General features: G+C 33.0%; 1 protein-coding gene across 2 annotated transcripts in view; it reads right to left on the bottom strand.

Annotated features, from left to right (window-relative positions):
* LOC118194774 (beta-alanine transporter-like) overlaps positions 1-19336 on the bottom strand; it is a 31963-nt gene extending 12627 nt beyond the window's left edge. The window contains exons 1-10 of one of the 2 annotated variants that reach the window (XM_035365977.2): positions 19097-19336; positions 18474-18534; positions 17943-18322; positions 16926-17029; positions 13255-13409; positions 10036-10204; positions 9068-9197; positions 7028-7140; positions 2967-3172; positions 288-469 (exon numbers count right to left, since the gene is read on the bottom strand). In XM_035365977.2, the coding sequence (XP_035221868.2) occupies positions 288-469; positions 2967-3172; positions 7028-7140; positions 9068-9197; positions 10036-10204; positions 13255-13409; positions 16926-17029; positions 17943-18308 (1425 nt within the window). In that variant the 5' untranslated portion in view covers positions 18309-18322; positions 18474-18534; positions 19097-19336. The remainder of the gene's footprint in view (positions 1-287; positions 470-2966; positions 3173-7027; positions 7141-9067; positions 9198-10035; positions 10205-13254; positions 13410-16925; positions 17030-17942; positions 18323-18473; positions 18535-19096) is intronic. The other variant, XM_085818159.1, reaches the window with a different exon arrangement.
* Between the last annotated feature and the right edge of the window lie 4295 nt (positions 19337-23631).

Raw genomic sequence — 23631 nt, 5'->3', positions numbered from 1 at the left:
AATTTTCGTCAGTTTAATTAACTGTTTTAATTGTGAATATTACTTTCTTTAGGATGAACATTTTTTTAAACAAGTGACAAATATGAGATAAATAAAGATAAAATGGTAAAAATAATGATAACATAAAATATTCTTCATATTCCAGACTTGCCAAATTATTTAGTTATAAAATGAGTAGCCTTTATTAAACATGTATAATGTACTTTCAGAGTTCTATCATTTATGTTTCCCATTTGTTTTTGAGTTATTCATTTTAATAAAATTATTATTTTAGAGAAAATACTTACAAAATATACTAGATAAGGTGAAACAAGAGAAAGTGTTGTAGCTATTGTAATACTTGCACTCATTCCAAAACCCCTGACAACAGTTGGCCAAAGTTCTGAACTTCTTTGATAAGATGTCATATACGTACCAGCTGCAATAAACTTGCCAATCACAGAAATGACCACATCGCTGTAAGGATATTCTGAGAAAGAAACATTTTACATTTAGGCGTACAATTGCTCTTTCAGTTTTTAATTGGACATAATTTAAAGAAACTGATATTTAATTTTTCATTCAGTTATAAATAAAATACATACTTCAGACAGACAAATATCTGAACATTTCAATATGATGAACGTATTGTTACGAAATGTACAGGCGCGGTAAGATGGTTTCCCCGCAAAGCAGTATTAAGGTTGCCATAAAATGGTAAGGGAGGGCAGGGTTGCCACGCTTGGCGACATTTGGCATCAAAATTGGCGATATACCATGGACGGATGGAGAACCTTCTGGAACGAATTCTTACCGGTTTAGCCCAGAATGTTCTCGAACACAAGCCGAAAGCTATATAAAACCTGCTGGTCCGCAGTCAGTTACTGTGTCTCATCTAAGTTAGTCCGTGCGGAGATGATGGAGTTGACAGCCGGCCTGCGAGTGCATCGAAGAGTCTCTTAATGTATAGCGTTTAGTGTATCGTCGAGAGGGTGTGTTAGGCTCCGGGAACGACTGAACCGAAGAGTCGGGAGCTGTGCTCTGTGTCGTCCAGTGCATCGCGACTTGTATCGTGGAGAGTCTCGAGAGTACGTGGAGTTCCGAGAACGACCGAGCAGAGTCGGGAGCTGTACTCTGGTGTTTTGCAGTGAAGCTGTCTCCACTGTTATAGCCTGATAACCTGAAGGCTGTGTAGCTGATTGTTTTAGTGAGTGTATAGTACATCTTCGACGACTGTAAAACGTGAATTTTTAGCTGTCCTGATTAATATTGGCTAAAAGTGTATTTCGATACTTCATTAAGTGCTCTCGTTATTAAATCCAAATCTACGAACCCCGTACGAACGTGAAGGAAGAAAATAACGAAACAACTGGTTTCAGAGAAGAAAAACGCGACAGTATCATTTCTTTATGACCATGGAAAAAATGGTAAACACTCGCGATCAATTTAAATGGGAAAATTTTGCTTCACACTTTTAACACAAATGACAACAGGAGGTTCAGTATGAAGCCATAATCTGATATTAGTACCTAGAAGTTCATATCAATGGTTTAACCCTTTGTGGCACAGTGTGTCCGGTCTGGACACACCTAAAATTTCCTTCTGTATGCAGAGAAAAATTGAATGAAAAAGGATTTATAGGTTACAATAGGTTACTCTGAACCTTCTTTATTTCTAGTACATGGCAGTTCAACACAAACCAGTCCGTATATTTTAGCCGTGTTTAGTTTTTTAAGACTCTCATTTTTCAAAGAAATCTTCCAGATTTTTTAGGGTATAAAAGGAATTGCTTGAAAAGAAATTTCTATGTTATTTTTTGGCTCTATGCTAATTTCCTTATTCTATATTAGTTTTAAATTTTTGCCTTGAAATCTTGCCTAAAATCAAACGGCGAACGATAGGTGTGCCCAGACCGGGCTAACCGATTATCTAGGACAACTGAGAGTCTGTATTCTTTGTTTCTCCGCATCTCATAGGTCAGTTCATTGACAAAAATGCTCGTTTCAGCACTCTTTTCGAAGCTCTATTCAATCAGTGTGCCCCTTTGGGCACACCCACAGAATTAAAAAGATTAGTGCTATCTTCACAGAATTTTACTTGTGTACTTCTCTAGGCCTAATTAGACTGCCTACTTTTTTTTTTTAAATCAAAAGTCGGACTTTAAAAAGGTAGCGTGCCGGAAAGGGTTAACATCAAGTTGACATCAGTGGTAATTGAGCAGTTAACAAAATCTTTATAAGAATATTAACCACGTTGAAGGAATTTGCGTCCTATATTGATATGTATTGTTTTATATGGTACATATCCAAACGCATTAATTGGTGGTATGAATTATTTGGTATTATACTATCAATAGCTGCAATAGAGAGGGGTTTAAGCTGATATTGGTAAAGGTTTAGTTTAGCCGTGTTTAAATGACACAAAGCTGAATTATCTTGAATTTATAACAGCAGAAATGAGCGCAAGAGTTATAATGAGATAATCAACGACTTTGATTATGAAAAGTTCACAGAGTTCATTTAAAAAAAAAGTGAAAACATTAAAACTGTCCTTTTTTTAATTAATTGAATAAATGTATGTTTTGTTTAGAAGTATTACTGTATTTAATATATTAAAGGAGCAACTGCATTATTTGTTTTGATGCCAAAAATACTGGAGTGAGCATTAAATACAATTAAGACACAATAACACGCCGAATATATACTAAATCAGAAGTCAAACAACAAAAATCAACGTTATATTTTTAAATTTTGGCAGGACTAGTTTCGATGGTTTTTACCGAACCACCATCCTCAGCTGCAAAACCGAAAATGCAAATGTGCTGGTTCGGTAAAAACCATCGAAACTAGTCCTGTGAAAATTTTGAAAATATAACGCTAATTTTTGTTGTTTGACTCCTGATTTACTAAATACAATGCTCAGCTGCATAAACTTAAAAAATAAGATTTAAAACTATCTCTAATGTTACAAAACTAAAAAAATCTTACCTATCATACACGAGAAACAGACAAGAGCTGCAAGCATGAAACCAGCGGTATTAGTGAATCTCCTTCCATAACGTTCCATAATAAACCAACTAAGCAAGTTGCCTGGTGTTTCCATCAGAGATAATAGAAAAAAGTTTATAAATTCATTTCCGCTTAAATTATAAACATTCATCTGGAGACCATAATACATCATGTAGTTTGCCGCCCTGAAATGAAACAGATCTTTGGAACATAAAATTTTTCACAAATGAATATATTTCGTTTTCAATCTGAAAAGATATAAGCAGCTATTTCAGCTAAATTTAATTTTTGAAAACACAATATTCCTTGTAGCTATACGTTTCAATTTTAAAACAGATTACTCAATTATTAACATTTTTTCTTAATTTCGATTTTGCAAATTATTTTATATTTGTAATCGAACGTACCGTCTTAATTTTTAGATGATGTAATACGAATTTTAATAACGCCTTTGAATGATGTACTGCGATGTACTATGATCAATTAAACCAGCGAGCAATTAAAACAACCTTCTGCAAAGTTTATTTTAATTTGCATATCATTTCTGATGCTGAAAATTGTCTTTATTTCTGCTGTTTCGAGTACTCTACCAGAATATGCTAATGAAGGGATACATGAATAGGAGCGGAATTCTAAATTTAAGAGAGACAGTAGGTAAAATTAGCCTACCGTAGTGGAACTCGTATACTGTAAGGGATTTATTTCTGCGTTCTTGGTGTAGTTACATGCAAGTTCGGATGGGACACCAGAGATCCGAAGTTCGAATTCTGGGGAGAGTCCTGCTGCTTTTTGTTTCTGCTTACGATAAGTACATAAACTCTCTACAAACTCTACAAAATTTTTCTCGAAAGTTGATGAATCAATACATGTTGACAACGACTGCCAGATAATTGCTGTTATTCGAATTCCTGTTGATACTCTGTTTATTCATAGCGACGTTTTAGTGTTAAGTCGCTTATTTCTTAAGTCACACTTAATGAGATTATAAATACGGTGAAGGATTTTGGAACCTTCATACACAAGAAACGTGTGTCAAGATCATGTCCTTCACTCACATTCCTACTAAATCTTCTGATGATCATCTATGGATTTTTGCGTTTCTGGACTGTTAAAAAGCGGATTGTCTAAACGTCTAACTACATCCCTCCTTGGACATAGAAAGCTGTTCAAGAGAAATGGAATAAAATACCTCTTCCGCTACCCCCGCAAAAAAGGTTTATTGTCTTGGAAATTACAGTACACAAAGACAGTGAAAAATAAAGGTTACCAAATGGAGCATTTAAAACACAAAAATGAAAATACTTCTGTAAGTACAATGAAAATCATCTAAAAATGTGCGAAATAATATCTGACACTTTTATGAAAATTAGTCCAGATTTGAGCTGAAATATTTTAAACCGCTCTTATTTATACATAAACAACTATGTTAATAAAGAGGGAAATCTCTAAGCTCCTTGGAGAGCCACAAAAGCAACTTCATACTCCGTATCAGTATACGTATTGTAAGGAAGAGCGTGTTTCTGCCTTTTGTGAGCACGTCATTTTAGTACTGCCAGCTCTGGTTAAGTTGTAATTAATCGGCTTTGGATTATTGTTGCTGACATTTGAATCTTATACGCCGGGTAGAATTTGTGAGCCAGCTAAGACAAAAATTTTGCTTAAATAAAAAGGTTGTTTAATACGTTCCACGATTTTGTAGCTACTTCGGAATCATTGACAATTCTCTTCATGTCTGTTACGGGTTTTCGGACAAATTGACATTGCCAGATCAAATAAAACCCCATACAGTAATGCTGATTTTAATTGAAAAAATGTGCGTGAAGACGATTTCTGAGAACTTTATGCTTGAACCATACAGACGCGTCATATAGGGAGATTTTTTGGTCACAAAAATATTATCCAATTAGATCATCCTCTCTATTTACCTTGTAAAGACATTACGTTAATTGGAAAGCCGGAGAGATGAAAAATTAGCAATCGCCTTCGCGGGGTATCGAACCAAGGACCTTTGAAATACCGGCTCAGTGTGCTGACCACTACACCCGGAAGGCATGCTAGGAAGGTGGGAGAAATACTTTATAACCTAATCTGAATTTCTTGTGATTCCTGCCTATTTCAAAATCAAAAGCTGCGAAGAATGGAGGAAAATTTTTAATATAACTAATATTCAACAAAATGCTGACCATATATTTAGCAGAAACCCTGAAAATGAATTCCAGGCCTTCTTCTAGAAATGCGTTTAAATGAGCTTATAAATGGTGACACAACTGACCATTGTACATTCAACCTACATACTTTTCAAAAGTAACAGTTCTTCACTTTGTAAGTAATATTTTACTTTATTATGACTATTATTATTATCTACTTTTCTATGACTCATTTTAAATATCTTAGTTCGTTAAAAAATAGTTATTTTAACTTAATAGATACAGCTGGCTACTAGCAATGCATACTGAACCGAAAGTAGATCGAACTGCCGCAATAAAAGATTTACACATAAGAGTGATCAGCACTGAAAGATTTATGCATAAGTCTAAAATAAATTACCAGATTTCGCTGTGTGCTGTTAAGATTTAAGTCCAGCTAGCAAACGTAAAATATCCGTTAACGTAACAGCTGGCAAACGTAAACCTAACAGCTAGCAAACGGAAGAAGCGTGGTTCAAGTAGCAATATGAGGGAACAAATAAATTTAATGTTTCCTGTGCCGAAAGTGAAGGCCAAACTAAAACTGTAGTGGATGATAATCCTTCGCCAGCTGGATTTGGTCGACTGTGTCTCGTGCCTCTTCCCATGCACTCTTTGCATGAAAGAGAATATATGGAATTACCGTATTTCTATATGAGTACTCTCGTGGTATATATGTTTATCAAATTCAACTTGTTGGAAGATCTGGGGGTTAAAATCTCTCGTTTCAAATTTTTTGTTCCCAAAAACCAATGTGTCCGCAAATATTGACAATCGATTAACAATCTGACAGAAATTCGAGAACATCTTTTCCAACAGGAAAATATTTTCTCCAATTTAAAATTTTTGAATTGTTTTATCAGAAATAAACTGTAATCGAAAGAAGAAATTATATTAAATTACTACACTCATAAAGTACATTTGTAAGATTATTATTTAAATTCATCAGTTATTTATAATTTAGCCTTTATTGTAACTTCTCCTTTCTGTTTCCTCAGCAGAATGTAAATAGGTGAGAGGCTATTTAAAAGAAGGGTTTTCGATTGCAAAACAAAGCGTGATTATAGCTTGAGTATATATGCTACGTTTAATTGCTGCCAACGTTGATAGATAAAACTTTCGATTTTGCGTTATTCGCTGCCGACAAATTGATTTCCATACTCCGGTTAGAATTACTTATCCAGCTTAGAGTAATATTTAAATTGTGAGGTCATTGGCTACTAGTCCAAGTTTTAAATTGAAATATGATTTTTGATTTAGTTAATTCACCACGAGCTGTGGTTGAATTTGTTAGCATAAGAACGTTCATTTATTTTCTACTTTCTGTTTAACAAAAAAAAAAAAAGTTATAGAAACCTTTTCATGGCTTGTAGTTACTCTAAGATACGAGGTCATCCGATTTCAGATGAAGTTAATAGTCCTGGTCAAATAGAATCCTATAAATTCTGTTCTATCAGCGAAACATAAATGGATGTCTTTTTAACCACAACAGCATTTATTTCTCTTTTCAGTATTAAGGTGTGTTTAGCCTTTGCCTACCATATAGATTAAGAGATGGAGTGATTATCAGTAAATAACTAAATAGCTAAGACAGAATAACACGCCGAATAAATACTAATTCAGAAGTCAAACAACAAAAATCAGCGTAATATTTTCAAAATTTGTACAGAAATTTTGAAAAGATTACGCTGATTTTTGTTGTTTGACTTCTGAATTAGTAAGTAAGTAGCTTTAACAATGTCTACCAAACAACTGTTCATAAATAATAAATCAAAAATTCAACCCACGAAATTGTAAATTGAGGTACTGCGTTGGTTGAAATTGTAAACTAGTTCAACAAATGCATTTTCTCACCAACAACTTATCGTGAAGATTAACAACTTCCTCAAACAAGGCACTGTTAATATATCAGCGGCTGAATTTTTCAGACCTACGAGCTTCTCTTCTTTGCGCATTTTATCTAAGACCTAGATTTGAAAAATGCAATTTAACAAAAATTAATGATACTTATAAGCTAAAACAAAGGAAGAAAGTACATGTAATACATGAGAGTATAAAAATTATTAAATACTACGATGCATATTTAAAGTCATAATGTAGAATAAAAATGTGTTGTTACATTGCAAGGGTTTAATCTTTTTGTCACTTTGCTATGTAGTTTGTGTTAACGAATACTGCCGCATATAGCGCCATCTTTAGAGGAAAATGAAAACTATTCACTTGGTGGTTAGACTTGGATAAAAAATATAAAACTACAGCAACATCTCTCATAAATTAACGACGAGTGCACGAGAATTAGTTTTCGAGTTATAAAATTTTATATGAGTTATAAAATTCTGTCATGTATTCAATAGTCTGAATATGGAAGTAAGTTTAATAAAATTGATTATAACGTGCACTCTTTTACCGAAATTACTAATACCTAAATTTTCTGTTAAGTATATCGAATGGACTAATTTTCGGTTAAGTATATCGATTGGACTAAAAATAAATGAACTTAATAATAATACATTAATTAATAAAATTAAATAATACTGATACAAAGAAAAAATTTTACATCAACAATACAACAATACAGTACATCAATAGCTAACATAATCACACATAGACAATACGCAAAATATTACAATGACACATAAAAGATTAAAATTCAGTCATATAAATAATAATACTAAAAGTTCAAACAACAAATAAAGTCACGCAAGACTGCAAAGGCTTCGGAGAGCCATCATAGAAACCAAGATCATAGAAACCAGGAGGCCAGGAAACAGAGAGCTGCCTCAAACTAACTTTAAATGTATTTCTGGTACTTGAAGCAACCTGCAATGCAATAAAATATGTTCCCCATCTTCCACAGCATCGCGGCAAGCACAGAGTCCACTAGTAACAATACTGAAACGAAGTAAGTAAATTCCAAAATTCCCATGACCGTTTAAAATCTAAGTAGGTTTATAATCCGGTTGAAACTTCCTACACTTAAGTCGTTGAAAAACAGTTGGAAAAAATCTTTTTGTCCACTGGACCTTCGAAGAAGCAAGATATTCAGCAGCAACAGTTTCCTTTCAAGCCACATGCTTCCAATAAGACTTAAGAGCAGACAGCATTAAATCAGTATCACAATAAATTTCCTGCTTAGCCCTGTTATTACCGAGAATGCGACTGTGGCCTCGAATTTAGGCAAAATAAATGTCTTCAGTATGCCGAGTCGCATGTAATATAGAATGAATTTCTACCACCAGTTTTTCAGTCCATAGTGTATCACGAAAAAGAGAGAGAGAGAAGAAAGTGAATCTGCGCAAATAAGAAGTTTAAACGTGTCATTCTTATGATAACAGTTTTATTTAAGGGCAACAGTTTCCACTTGACGGCAAGATTTAAGCAGCAGGCAACATTTTCCATTTAACAGCAAGATTTAAACAAGAGAGAATAGTTTCCATTTAATGGCAAGATTTAAGCAACCGACAACAGTTTCCATTCAACAGCAAGATTTAAACAACAGACAATAGTTTCTATTTAACGGCAAGATTTAAGCAACAGACAACAGTTTCCATTTAACAGCAACAGTTACACAACAGACAATAGTTTCCATTTAACGGCAAGATTTAAGCAACAGACAATAGTTCCCATTTAAGGCAAGATTAAAGCTCAGAAGCTCGTCTTGAAAAACAGAACATACCTGGTATCCTATATTGAACAGCTACATTCTCTCTGCCATCTTCATAAATACCAAATGCAAGGCCAACCTTTCCATTTAACTTATTACCATCTGTAAAATGAAGAATTCTATTTTCTTCGAAAACGTTATTATCATCAGAAATTTTGAAGACTTGTGACATCAAAATTTTAATTAATTTCAAATTTTTAGGAATATTTGCAAATAACGTTAAGGAATACCTGAAATTTTGCAAGAAGTTCATTGGGATCGACTCTTTTCCCATTCCTTTCCGCTATTTCGTTCATGACAATGACTGCTTCGTGGCACTTTCCTCGAGATACCAACCAACGAGGAGACTCAGGAATAAATCTGCTTGGGAAAATTTGACAAAATTTAATCTAAGTGAAACTTCTTTCGAAAATCAGAATAATCTTATAAATTATTTAATGAGAAAAAAATGTAACATAAAGATTTTTTATAAGCTTCTATTTAACCGCTCTTGACATTTGTCGCTATGCTCAGAAGATTTTCGTCGAATTTTAAACTACTTCCTCACAATATTTCTAATGATTCAAATGATTATTCATTAAAATTTTGTACACACCCTGTTTGTGAATAACAATAATATGTTTTGTAGCGATTGTTTTTCAAAATTCCATTTAGAATTTTTTCCAAAATGGAATTCCCTAGGATCATTGATAAAATTTGGTCAGAGCTAATACCAGCAAGCATTCAATGATGTCTTCCAAAATGCCAGATGCGCTCTTGAGTGGTCTGTTTTAAAGATTATGTAACTATGGCAACGCAGCCAATGTTCTGCAGCGTACCGCGTATGAGTGAAACTCTAGCATTGGAGAAATTAAAGAGAAACAGTTAATTTAAAGCGTATGCGCAAAATGTAAGTATGAGCTCGGCAAAGGGTTACTGCACCATACAAAGAAAAGGAATAATAAAATTCTTACAATTGTCTCCATTAGGATAAAAATAAAAATGATTCTAAGCAAGCTTATAAATTAAAATTATAATGAATATTCGTTTTATATATAGTTAAACTTATGAATAGTCCCTCAGTATCATAAATATATTATTGTATCGATAATATCATATCGCTTATACTCTTATAAATAGTTGCCAATGAATCACAATGTCGCTGATAGGCAGATTAAAAAACTCATAGATTAAAATTCCGCATTCTGGGATAACTTACCTCCAACAAAACAAAAGAAAAGGTACCGTTGAGGAAACGACGAGACTTAAGTTCACCCAATTTCTTGATAAGTAAGCCACGGCAGGTATAAGGCACATTCCAAATGTCCAACAGCAAGTCTGTACGCCATTGATGAAAACACGTTTCTCTGGGGACACAATCTCTAAAACTGATTAACAATATATAACATATACTGATATTAAAGTCATTTTCAGAATTCTACGCTAAAAATGGTCAAAAACGTTTTAAACATAATAACAGATATGTTTTGAGTACTTTGTATAGATATGAAAGTTATGACAAAAAGTGATTTCTGCCATGGATTTTCATAACTAGCATTTATCAATCCATGTACAAAGCTTTGTTTTAGTGAAAGTACTTAGGGTACTACATAATTTGTCAAATACTGAAAATGCATTCCGTCTAACAAAACTAGAAAGACATGAAATAAGTGATTTTTGAATGAAGAAGTAAACTATGAGGAATTTCTGTATCCACCTTTATCGAAGAATTTTGTAGCTTCATAGATATGTATATTTAGGCTTCATGAAAACATTTTGGACACCTTTTTGAGTTTTCAAAACTATAGTTCTGGATTCGATGGCTTTTTATTAAAGTCTCTATGTTCGACTTACAAAAATAATTACGAACTTGTAAAATACAAACTGTGTTTTCCAAATACTCCCTAAATCCTTCTTAAAGTTTATATTTGCTTTCTTTAGCGGTATTATAGAAGAATGGAAGCATAAATTCTTTGAAACATTTTCACCGTAAGTTCTTTTTAAAATGCATAAAATTTCATTAAATGAACCCTTTTAAGGATATGGAAAAGGTTACCCATAAACGGGATGCTTTTAATATGTGGAAAAGAACATAGGATAATGTATTCGTAAAATTATGAAATAATACCGAGACAAAATGAATGTTTGAAGCAGGAAGTATGAAACATAGCGATGCTTTCATCGGCATTTAAACTCCGAACCATCTGAGGCTAGCCAGACGAGCTTACAGTTAAATCACGAAAGTAAGTGGTGAGGAAAGAAAAAATTCTTTATATTACTTAAAGTTACTTGACGAATTCACACGTTATTACACTTGCAGTATCTTGTAGAATCTACCAGTAGACTTGCAACGCCACTTGTAGTATCTACCAGGATTTTCGAAGTAGGATATTAAAAAAAAATGCTATGCTTTTGTAGGAATTTGAAATCTGGACTTCTCGGATAGTCCTTCTAATCACACCGCAAAAGCATGCAATGAAAGGAAGAAAATTCCTGAACGCTGATGTACAATTGACAGCCATCTTGAAGGCTGTATACCATTGACAGCAATCCATCGCCTACACCGTTTACAGTGGTGTAGATAACACAAAGGTTGGACATCTCATCAATAGAGTTACGCCGTCTTTACCAACGACAGTCGTTTCAGTTTGGCCAACAGTTCTCGGCGGCAGTTGATATCGAGAGAAGTAGGGACACGCTCCCGTCCCATGAACATCAGAGAAAGAGACCGTTGGGGTGGTCCTGACCGATATGTATTAGGAGACATTGTGCTGAAAGGACGAATGGAGCGCCAGATTTTCGACAGAGTTTATCTTATCGGAGCTAATTACTGTGATGAAGTTATCTTTCCCAACGAATGTCTTTTCCGGAGTGCCTATAGCACACGACTTTGTATTTATGGATGACAATGCATGGCCAAATAGGATTCAGGCTGTTGAGATCCTCCTGGAAAGTGAGGATACCTACATCGATTGGCCAGCGTTCTTCCCTTATTTAAATTCCACCGAACATGTGTAGGATAATTTAGGTTAAAATAACACTCCGAACAACGATTATTTTAGAGGTAAAACAACAAAAATCAGAGTAATAGTTGCAAATTTCCAGGACTAGGTTTGATTAACTACCGGGTAGCTAAATCCTCGAAACTAGTCCTGGAAAACCTTAGCAAGGTTCTGGAATCAAATGGCATAGTAAAAAAAATAATAAAATTTTAAAGCAAGATGGTGTAACATAAATACATAAACCAAAATATAATAAAATATGTAATTACGACAGCAATTAGAATCAAAGTAGCCCATATGCGGCCGAGTGGATAAGAACGTTGAATATTTGTTTGATCTGTGTTGGAATTCATAGACATGACTACGGTTTCACGCCTTTCTTGTATGCAGTATGCATACGAGACAGTTTCTCTTAGACTTAAATGAAGGCTTTATTTCCATTTGAGAGGGAGCTCTCAAATTATCCCCTTTCTACATAAAAAATAGGAAACTGGTCTAGATAATGTAAGGTGAAGATATAATAGGTAAACGTGTCTAGGAATATCCAGGCAAATGCAGATCAGTTAGATTTGAGATTATATAACTCTCCGCTCTTTTGTATCATTTTCTAGTTGTATAATGACTAGTTGTATTCCGACAAGGGCTCAAAAAAAAAAAACCTAATGTATCTACTAACCATTGCCATTAAATATGACAAGAATAAATTCTACATGCTGTCACTAATATCAGACAATATAAAGAAATTCTTTTAAATACTTTTGTTATTATAACTCACTATTTTCATCACGCATATGTTTAAAATGTTTTGAACAGTTATCCAATTAATTTGATGCAAATGTCTACCTTGCCCACCAGTTTGCACGTGCATAGGCCTTTAAAAACTAATAGATCAACGTAATGTCCAGTTTCAGGGAATGACCTGGCTAAATAGGTATTGTCCTGGTTTTCTATTAAGTAAAATTTGAATAGAGGTAGTGTCTTATACAAACTTCTTGTCGAAGGTATTCCTTCCTTTAGGCAGATAACCGTCGTGTGCTAGCAGATCACGTCCCTCTAGATACCTACATCAGGCTTTGCAATATAGTTATTTTATGCTTTGAGAGGATTTAGTAAGATCCTCTCAAAGCATAAAAGCTTTTCTGATGGCCGAGATACCCAGTGGGAAATGGATGGGCGAATGAATAAAATATTGCATAAGATCGAAGATTATACTTCTATACCACATCCCTCACTATTCCAGGGAACGAGGAACTTAATTTCTTTAAATAACTTCAAAATCTATTTTAAATGAACATTACATAAAATAAATCTAAATATTTCGTCATAATTGTGCTAGTGAGCTAAACAGCCTTTCTTCTGTCGTATTTTCCACATTTTTTTATTTGATACTAAATCCAAATTTTTGATATTAATTGCGAATAAATTGATTAACTTACGTGTAATCAAAGGTAGCATAAACATGGCTGGAAAGATACATCCATTTATACCTCTGAGAGCTGCAAAAGCCATAAAATCTTTCACAAGTATTGACGAAATTTCAGTGACCGCTGCCAAGCAAACAAAGCCTGTATAAGTTATCTTTCGTCCGAATCTAAGATTTAAAATTGTAGATAAAATGTCATATTTATTATACTGCCTTAAATAATATACTTTACTTATTTAATCTCAAAGCAAATATAAAACTTAATATTTTACAGAATTAATCCGAGTAAAAATTTTTATGCTAAAAAAATCTAAATTACACGCTTCTGAGCTTCATTACTTAACGATTATAAAACCTAGCCGTGGCTGGTAATAATGATTAACCTGAAATCGGTATCGTTAAGGAAACCTTAAAGAATAACAGAAATTCAAGCCAGTTGCAATATACCAGTTATCGTACTTAAATTCGCACGTTCAGATGTAATCAGTACATTCGGATCGTTCCACAATGGGTTGTTTAATCAGTTTATGCAGGTTGGAGTGTTTAACGTTATTCAATTTAAGATTAGGAATACATCTTAATACATCGAAATTAAAGCATTTTCACCATCTTCTAGGTGCCCGTGGAAGGTACGGGGTAGAGCATCATACCTTCACCTAAAACATTTTTAGTCCAAAGGGACTTTGTCCCTGAAGGACTATTGTTTTCGTTTTGTGATTTTGCGTTGAATCATTATAAATGTCCGTTTCACTTTTCAAACTGTTGCCACTAAATGTTAGAGTCCCGCATTATATTTGAAGAAATAAAATAATGAAAAATCTGAATAAATGTAGGTATATTTCTCGCATTGTGATAAAACAACGGTACCTAGAGCCATCCAATTTTGAATGACATAATCCTCCTACGAATATAGGCATGTGGAAGACCAAATTTGAAATTTGGAATTTGGTTTATTATCGATTTCATATTTGTAAAACTTTAACGACTTTTTAAGTAAAAAACTCAACGATTACAAAAAAAAAAAAAAAAAAAAAAGGAAATTATTTTATACTGTTATGCAACAATTCAAAATTACTGGTGAGAAGCACTTTCGTGAAAATAGACTAAAAGTGTATTTAAATAAGGCAAAAAACTAGAAAAAATATTTCAGACATTTATCATGCAGTTTAAAAGCATTGCGAAGTTAAATGAAAGGAAGTAATACCACTGCATGCGGAGGAAACACAAGCAATGTGCCCTGGAATGTAATGTGGGTAATTCAAACATCAAGTACTTGTTATAGTTACATAGGATGATGTATGTGCAAAGTATCCTTTCTAACTTGAATTCACTCAAGCCGATGAACAGTGTGTTCACTAAGCAGTTGCTAACGATCTACTGTGAAACTTTGCAAATGCATTGATAGATTGTCTTTCAATTTTGCCAGAACTCAACTCATCTGTGATCAATAGCATTCTTCAAATAGTCCCGTAGTCACGAACTGGCAATATTTGTGGATAGCCAACTAAAAAGTGACTAATGACTCACTGACTTGTGAAATGCTGGAGGAAAACGTATTGCTAACTCTCGAAGTGACAATTCAGTAATTTCATTTGTAATACAAGGTCGAAATACGAGGGAGACCCAATCCGCCTAGTCCAGCTGGACCAAATGATTTTAAAGGGTCAACTCTCACTCAAACCAAAACGACGGCGGCCAGAGATCCGTGGTTGCTCCACAAATAACCAGGCAGAACAAAAGAGAAAAGAAAAAGGCAATAAACGTTTTAACATAATGCAAGGTTTTGTAATGCATTTTGTAATACAAAGTAACCAAAAATGCTCTTGCTGTTTGTAATCATTAGAAACAGACAGACATTCAGCGCATGGTACTCACGTTATGTCTCGAAATAATCTCCATCAGTAATCATGAGCCTTCGTCAACACTTTTGAAACTGTCAAATGTTCTGGCGATAAAACTCATGGATCTTTAGATGCAAAGAATTTAAGTTCGTTCCGCAAGTCTACCGCATTATCGAAGGATTCTCTACTTATCCAGCATTCGATAAAACGTGCGTGAGTTGCGATGTCGAGACAGCAACAACAAAACAAGTTATCATTTCTTGTGGGCTGTCGAGAAATGTTTAGGTACACACATGCTCCACATTAGACCTTCGCAAGGCTATGAGGTAACGTCTGACTGTTTCTTTAGAAACCTGCAAGCATTCGACATGTTCACTACACATTTGACCGCTATCTTTATATTTATGTCTTAGGGGCCTTGTCCCTAAGGCATAGATAAGGATAGAAGTCCTTTCATGTTTGTCTAGGGTTTCATGACAAAGGCTCAGCTTTCTGGATTTGAACTGTTATAGATAATGTTTAGCAGCGCGTTTGCTGGTGGGATCGTACCAAAATTCCTGATATATTCAAAAACTTAAAATTCAGCTGCGGAAAGGCCCATACTATTTATATATGAATAAATAAAAAGCAAAAATTAGTTCAAAACCCAATCGAATTGTGCAAAGATAGAAGCAACAAGTGGTTCTAATAATTCAAAATAACGTATAAATTAATATGACTTAAAAAAATTCATCCGATATTCAATGCGGAATAAACCACATGCAAAAACCAAAAAGCGCAGAAGCACGGTTTCTTTTTCCGATTTTAAATTAAAAAAAAACGCATATGGTTTTGTTTCTCTCTATTCGATTACTCTTTTTGCACGTTTAGCTTCTGGACTCGATCTATTCAATTTCTTAAAATTTGTCTGTTATTTCGCAATCGTTTTGAATTTGTCTCTTTTTTATTGTACAGTTTTTGAATTGCTTACTTCGGTCTGTAATTTTACATTCTTTAGATCAAATTTTCCTTTCCCCCCTTTTTTCTGGCATACGTTGGATTTCTTCTCTTTTTACATATGTTTGAACTCGGTCCCCTAAATTAAAATTCTTATTAGATTTTTAAGTTTTTTTTTGCTTGCTTATGAATTACGCTTTTACTTTTTAATCTGAAGTGTTTGTTTTCAGAAGTTGCATTTAGTTTGGTTTTACAATTTTTAATTAAAAATTTGCATATGGTTTTGTTTTTCCAAGAGCTGTAATGTTATTTTTGCAAGTTTAAATAATGGGTTCAATCTAGTCAATTTTTTTTTAAATTTTATTATTTCGCAGCCGTTTTGAATTTGTCTCTTATTTTTTATGCTACAATTTTTGTGCACTGTTTACTTCGGCCCACAGGGGTTTAGACTGATAAAGATACAGATTACATTGTAAATTTGGTTTAAGGTTTTTGCTCTTCTAACATTAATTCCTAAACTTAACTTTCAATTCATATCATTGTCAGTACAGAAACTGTACTCATTTTTATTTTCTTTAGTAGCATTAACCCCCTGAGGAGGATATAAATAACTTTTCTCATTTTTGGTTTTGTACCCTTCTATTTCTTGAGGTTTGTTACTGTGCTTTTCGTTTTTGATTTTTACATTCTATTTTACGTTTACGTTTTTGATTACATCTGGTTTATTCCGAATTATATATGGGATGGATTTTAAATGTATAACTTTTTTATTTTATTTTGCATTATAATATTTATATATATATATATATATAAATGGGGGGAATATAAGTGATATACCTGAATTCAAGCAATAGTTTTAATACAGAATAAAAGTTTTTTTGACGAATGAAAACAAGCATGTTCTCACCTGTCTGAGATATATCCACATATGGGATTTCCAACAAGGCTACCAACAATCTGAAGCATGAAAATTAAGCTAACATAATGATTGTCACTGCAAACTAGATTCCACTAAATTAAACGAAAACGTATGTTACACAATGTAAATTTTTATATAAGATATTTACACCATAAAAAATACACATTAAATTATAACTTGTTTCACCCTTAATACATTTGTCAATAGCTTTATAAAATATCTCTTTTGCCTCTCCTTATTAGGTAATGCAAACCTAAATATGTATGAATCCTAATATTCTATGAAATATCATTTGGAGAATTAAAGGAATAAAATAGAAATTATTCAAATAAGTTCGGATTCACTTCACTAAAAATAAATTAAGTTAATTTATATAGAAAATATACTTTTATTCCCTTCAATATTCTGTTAATAAAGTACAATTTAACTATGTATTTATTTTATATAATATTTTAATTTGCTTTCTAAAATGCAAGCTTCTTCTCAAGCCTTTTTATCCATCTAAAATGTAGTTTTTTAGGTTATGCAAAATAATGTACAGGGATTGCCTAAACATTTTTATATCCCAGAAAATAAGTTACATATTTAATGTAAAATAAGTTACATTATATTTGAATTTATTTTTGAAATTTGAATATTTTGATTTTGAATATTTTAATATATTCAAAATCAAAATATTCAAATTTCAAAATTTTATTTGAAATAATTTAAATATTTAATGTAATATAAAGGTGTTGATGGTACATATTATAATGATATTTATTCAACGATTTAGAAAGCATAGAAAAAGGTGTTTTCTATGCTTTGCTATATATATATATATATATATATATATATAGTACAAATAATTCCTTGGAAATATCTTGTAAAAATATTCTATTATATTTAGTATTGTAATGAGATTTTTATTTATTTTAGAGTAGGTTTAAGTCTCAAAAAACATAAGAAGTAATTTAAGAAATAGGTCTCAAGTTTGAAAGCTAAAGTGAATGTTTTCATACTTACCTGACTAGTTGCGGTGTAGTCGTAATAATATGTATCATACTGCCAGCCGTTTGAGCAAGGTCGAGATTGTGAATTGTTGACAATCGTGAGACTCTGAGAATTTAGATATTCCGTGTAATTTATGTCGTGCATAGCACATGACGGATTGTTTTGTGGTCTGATAAGAGCTTTTTGTTGATGCAGGCTTAAATTAGACGAAGCAACGTCAGATACGAGACACCAGTGATCAGGAGTAGATAACATAAAATATATATCCATTGCAAACCAAGGAATCAGGCATAATGAAGGAACAAGTACAAAAAACAACAAATGTTTTTGATATAGTCCGTAACTTCCAACCTCTTTTAAGACATCATCGAATTCCATTTGAATTGAATTTACTAAAAAAATGAAATGGAAACATTCATGTAAAAATTGTGAAGTCAACGTATTAAAATAAATTACTAATAATAACTGCAATGATATATTCTTGTCCTTTTCTAAAAATTCTCAATTAAATTAATTAATTTAGATTATTAATAATTAACATACATATGGTCCTAACCTCCAACCTTTTCTATGACATCATCGAATTCCATATGTATTGAATTTACTAAAACAAAAATGAAATGCAAACACTGCATGTAAAAAAGTGTGAAGTCAAGTACTAAAATAAATTAATAATAACTGCAATGATATTTTATGTTCCTACCCTTTTCTAAAAACCTCAAGTAAAATAATTAATGTGGATTATTAATAATTAAACATACATATGGTCCTAACCTTCAACCTCTATTATGGCATCATCGAATTCCATGTATTAAATTTACTGAAAAAATTTGAAATGCAAGCACTGTATGTAAAAATTGTGAAGTCAAAACGTATTAAAAAAAATAATAACTGCAATAATATTTTATGTTCTTATTCTTTTCTAAAAATTCTCAATTAAAATAATTAATTTAGATTATTACTAATTAACATTAATTAATAATTTGAGATCAATTAATAATTAAAATTTCAAGATATGCATTTAGTTTTATTTCATTAATTTAAATAATTTCAAAATTCAGAAACATCTTTTCTAGAAAATGTTTTCTCTATTTGACTGTAGCTCTTCTTTTATCAATAATTAACTATAAAATTGCAGCTGATTGCATTAACATGATAAGGCTTACCTCTAAGGACAGACCTCACATTTTAGCGTCGTTTGTTTCATCTTGATAGTTCTCCAAGCAAAAGCAGAAAACCTCTTTGCCACTTCTTCGATTGTGACTCGTGACGCAAAGGAATCGCTGCGAGTCGTTGACTTACTGACTGACTGACTGACTGACTGATAACATATTGCAAGAATGCAGCACAAGGCCGCTTGTCCGGCTCCATAAAATTTGCCACGAAGACGCATCACATTACGTCAATCTGCACGTATTTGATGCAAGGGAATCGCTGCGAGTCGTTGCGGAAAGGTCGGCACTAAATTCCCAAACAACGGAGGGACGTCACGTAACATCTGAGCTACTTGTAGGATGATGTCACGCGTTCAATAAATTTTTGTGTATGAACAGAAACATCTTTATGGGATTTGGGTTTCTGAAGCAAAATAATTCTTCATCAAAATGTTACAGTTTTTTTTAACCTTAACCTTTTAATACGGATATATTTCGAATACATTTAATACATTGCCGTGTTTATTTTGAACTACTGAGAAATATATGAAATGTCAATCTTAAATTTTATTATGTTAATATATTTAATAGTTTTCAACACATTATTAATAGTTGGAGCTTTAATTTCTAAACTGTATTAGGGAAAAAGCGCACACCTACTTCCCTAGATATTACTAAACTATACAATAAATGAGTTTAAAATTAGACTCCTTTTTAACTTTTCAGAAGATATTTTTTTCCTTAACATCTGTACGTACGTATGTATGTTTCTCGCATATCTCAAGAACAAGTAGGTGTAGAACGTTTGCATTTTGTATATGGGACTGCTATAACATGTAGCTGTGCACATCTCTTTTTTGTTGCAATCGAGTGCACCAATGATTTATAAATATATATTATGTGTATATATATTCCCCCTCTGTGCCTCGCTCGACAAGCGTAGTTTTTTTATTCTTATATGTTGGTAAATTGCGCATTTTTTAAGCTTTAAAGAGATCGAATTATGTGGTTTTTATGGCCCGGTTAATGTTTTATTCCTTTGGTTAAACTGCATGCAATAGTTGTAGAATTATTCAATAATTTAAAAGTCTACGTGGCAAACTACGCCTAACGAACCGCCATTTGTTAACATTTTAAACTTAGTAGAATAATGAATTCAGTTTCTGCACCTTTAGTGTCTTTTGGTCGGGTGAAACCAAAAGTAAACTTTCAGTTTTATTCGCCGAAAAAGCTTTCTTCTTGTGCGCTGACCGAATGGCTTGCTTTTGTGTAGAAACTCTAATTTTAATTATAAGAATTTTTTTAACTGTTTTAACTGTGTTTAGTGTTATATGTGTTTCTATATTTTTCAATGAAGATGTTTTGAGTTTTTATGTGTTTTTTGCCTTCCCTCGAAGTGAAATTTCATTTAATTGAATGAGAAATATATCTCTAAGGAAATTTGAGGAAATAAGTTTAAATGAAATGCAGCAAAAAATGTGTATAATTTATTACGCCATACAGGGAAATCATGTCCACATCAGATTGTGCACATCAGATTTTTTATAATAAGTGTGATTTCCCTTTACAGAGCTTCACTTTCCTTTGTAACAAAAATTAATGTCAAACACCTAACAGACTTGGACCGAATCATCGCTGTGCCTGAAGTTAAAGACAGAGACTTAAGGTTAAAACAACCTTCTTAGGAATTCAGAACTTTAACACGTAGGGTTTCCCTTAATTTGCATAACAAATTAATTTCAAGTTTGATACCTTTCCTGAACTCCTCAACTTCCCTTCGCATTTTCTCGCCAGGATCTAAATTTAAAGTTACGTGAACTGAGTATTTAAACGGCTGAATCTCTAAGTTTATTCAGCGCGTGTTTTCGCTAGCCCTTTTCATTGCCATCTCGCTGTTACGCTGGTACTCCTCTTGGCCATTTCGGATTATCGCCGCGGTGTTATTGTAAAGCAGGAAGTCCATGCCTTTCTGTTCTGATTTTGATTTAATAGAGGGTTATTTTTCACCCTTCTTCTGTGCTGATAATCCATTCACGCCTGTGCGAGAATTCGCCATGTTCATTTTAGGATCTAATTTAGTTTATGTGGAATAGAAGACACAGATCCTACAAACATAAACCCAACTTTTCATGATAGCAGTTCCGACCACCTCTTGTGGTGATGTAACTTAAAGTGGCAGTCAAATTCAAATTAAACTTAACTTAGTCGTCAAGGATTAGATAATTTAATTTAACACTAAGTTGGTTTAGAAATTTTCTCCGGCGTTAAGATTTAAATGACGGCAACTATAATGCAAAGCAGAATAATCACAGTAATTTCAGAGCTTGAGAAATCTAATGACATGGCCTGGAGAGGCAGAAACAAAATTTCGAAAGAAATACTTTACGTTTCTGGTGAGGAAACGGAAAAGATAAGGGATAGTAAAGTCTGAAATTACTTAAATAACTGGTTAATGCAAAATAATAGTAATCTTACAATGTTCTCCATCAGTATGTAAGCAATCCCAACGAAAGATCTTTAACGACCTTGATAAGGTTTTTATATTGAGCATAAACAAGTGCACACTTTTGCAAGTATACAATTTATAATTCTAAAACTAATATGAAATTTTTCAGGGATTCACATCAGTCGATAATAAATTCACCACATCAAAAACCAAAAAAATTCTCACTGTAATCTCCTCTCCGTCCAGGCATCTGGAAGGAAAAATATTTCAGCAAAACATCTTAAACATTTCATAAATTCACTTGCTAACTGAACTTTATTAGAATATTTCATACACTTCGCTGTTTCTCTACAATTAATTTCTCACCCCTTGCTCTTCAGCGATGCAATGTATCTTCAAGTATTTAACTTCTAACTTCTGACTGAAATTCGAGTATTTAAAACTAGATATTGCAGAGCTTACACTAATTCAACTACATGCCTTATTGTAAATAATACAGCTTATTAAAAAGAAAGTTTGTAGAAGTCTATGTTTGGCATGGCGCTAAGAGTAGATTACCGCATTTTTTTTATCCCTTCCAAGTCAGAAAAAAAAATTTTCTTTGTAAAGCAATTTTAGATTTGTTGAAGCGAAAATAATGCCAAGGAGACAAATCTGGAGAACATGCAGGATAGTTAATTACACATATTATTTTCGGGGTTTGGTTGTTTGCAAACAAACGTATTTATTTCTTTAAAAGCTAAAATTTAAGCTCTGCTTTTTGAGCCTGAGAGTATAATATTTTAAATATTTGCAAATAATAGTGAATTAGAGCGTTCTTGTGTACTGGAGATAAAAATGCTTTTTTCTGTACAGTATTGCCATTGCTCGCTTTAAGTTTGTTAATTAAAAATGATTTAAAGTTTTACAAAATATGAAATAGACACTAAAAACAAATTCGAAATCCAAAATTCGGTCTTCCAAGTGCCCACAGTCGTGTGGAGAATTTCGTTATTCAAAACTGGATGGCTCTAGGTACCGTTGTTTTTCCACAATGCAAGTAACATACATATATTTATGCAGATCCTTCATTATTTAATTTCTTTAAATATGGCAAAAGTCGATAATATTTGGTGGCTACAATTTAAAAAATGATACGCTGTTTATACTAAACTAAAGCAAAATGCCGTTTTGAGACTGATAGCCCTTCTGAGCTAACCCTCCTTTGGACTAATAATAATTTCCGATCAAAATATTTCTCGAGAAATGTATTTCATTAAAATTTCAAAGTGCCTCTTTAAATTATTAATAGATTAAGAGACGATAACACGCCGAACAAAATACTAATTCAAAAGTCAAACAACAAAAGTCAGCGTTATATTTTCAAAATTTTCACAGGACTAGTTTCGACGGTTTCACCGAACCACCAACCTCAGCTGCAAAACCGCAAATGAACAAGATAGGAAATAATGATTAGATAAGATAAGAAAGCCTGGAAAAGAATAAGCAAGTGGTGCGATCTGTTGATGAAACCAGAACTAAAACATAATTTTCCTAAAGGCCGAAGGAAAAGATGGATTGGAATTAGGATCGTTAACGAGAACAGAAAGATTTTTTTGAATGTGAAATGCCTCTATCCAGTTCTCGTAAGGGGCATTCATCCTTGATTGCATTCCATAAAGACATGATTGTAGCGTCGTATGTTCCTTAAAAAAAAACAAATTTGTTAACCTCTTATCTACAATGCATAACAACGACGCTATTTACCAAACAACAGGTGAGAAAAAAAAACCTGAAATAATAACATTTTATAATTTGAAGAAAGGAGCTGTTGATGTGGTGGACCAAATGTCAGCAGCGTATTCAACTGCAAGAAACAGCAAAAGATGGCCGATGGTTCTGTTCTTTACACTGCTAAATACTGCTGCAATCAATGCTCAAAACATCCATCCTTACAGCACAGAAAGCGGAGTCCGTTTTTGAGAGATCTTGCAAAAGATTTGCTGAAAGACAACACAGCGGAGAAGTGCACTGTGCCATGTCTCCCTCGACATTTGCAAGAAAAACTATATCTTCCAAGAGCAATGCTAAAAATCCGAAAGCGATTGAGAGAAAAAGGCGC

This window comes from Stegodyphus dumicola, chromosome 6, assembly GCF_044657685.1.
Source record: "Stegodyphus dumicola isolate Sdum_Otavi_A_Nest chromosome 6, ASM4465768v1".
Lineage (NCBI taxonomy): Eukaryota > Metazoa > Arthropoda > Arachnida > Araneae > Eresidae > Stegodyphus > Stegodyphus dumicola.
The sequence above is the reverse complement of the archived record's forward strand: the minus strand, read 5'-3'. Positions and strand labels throughout refer to the sequence as shown.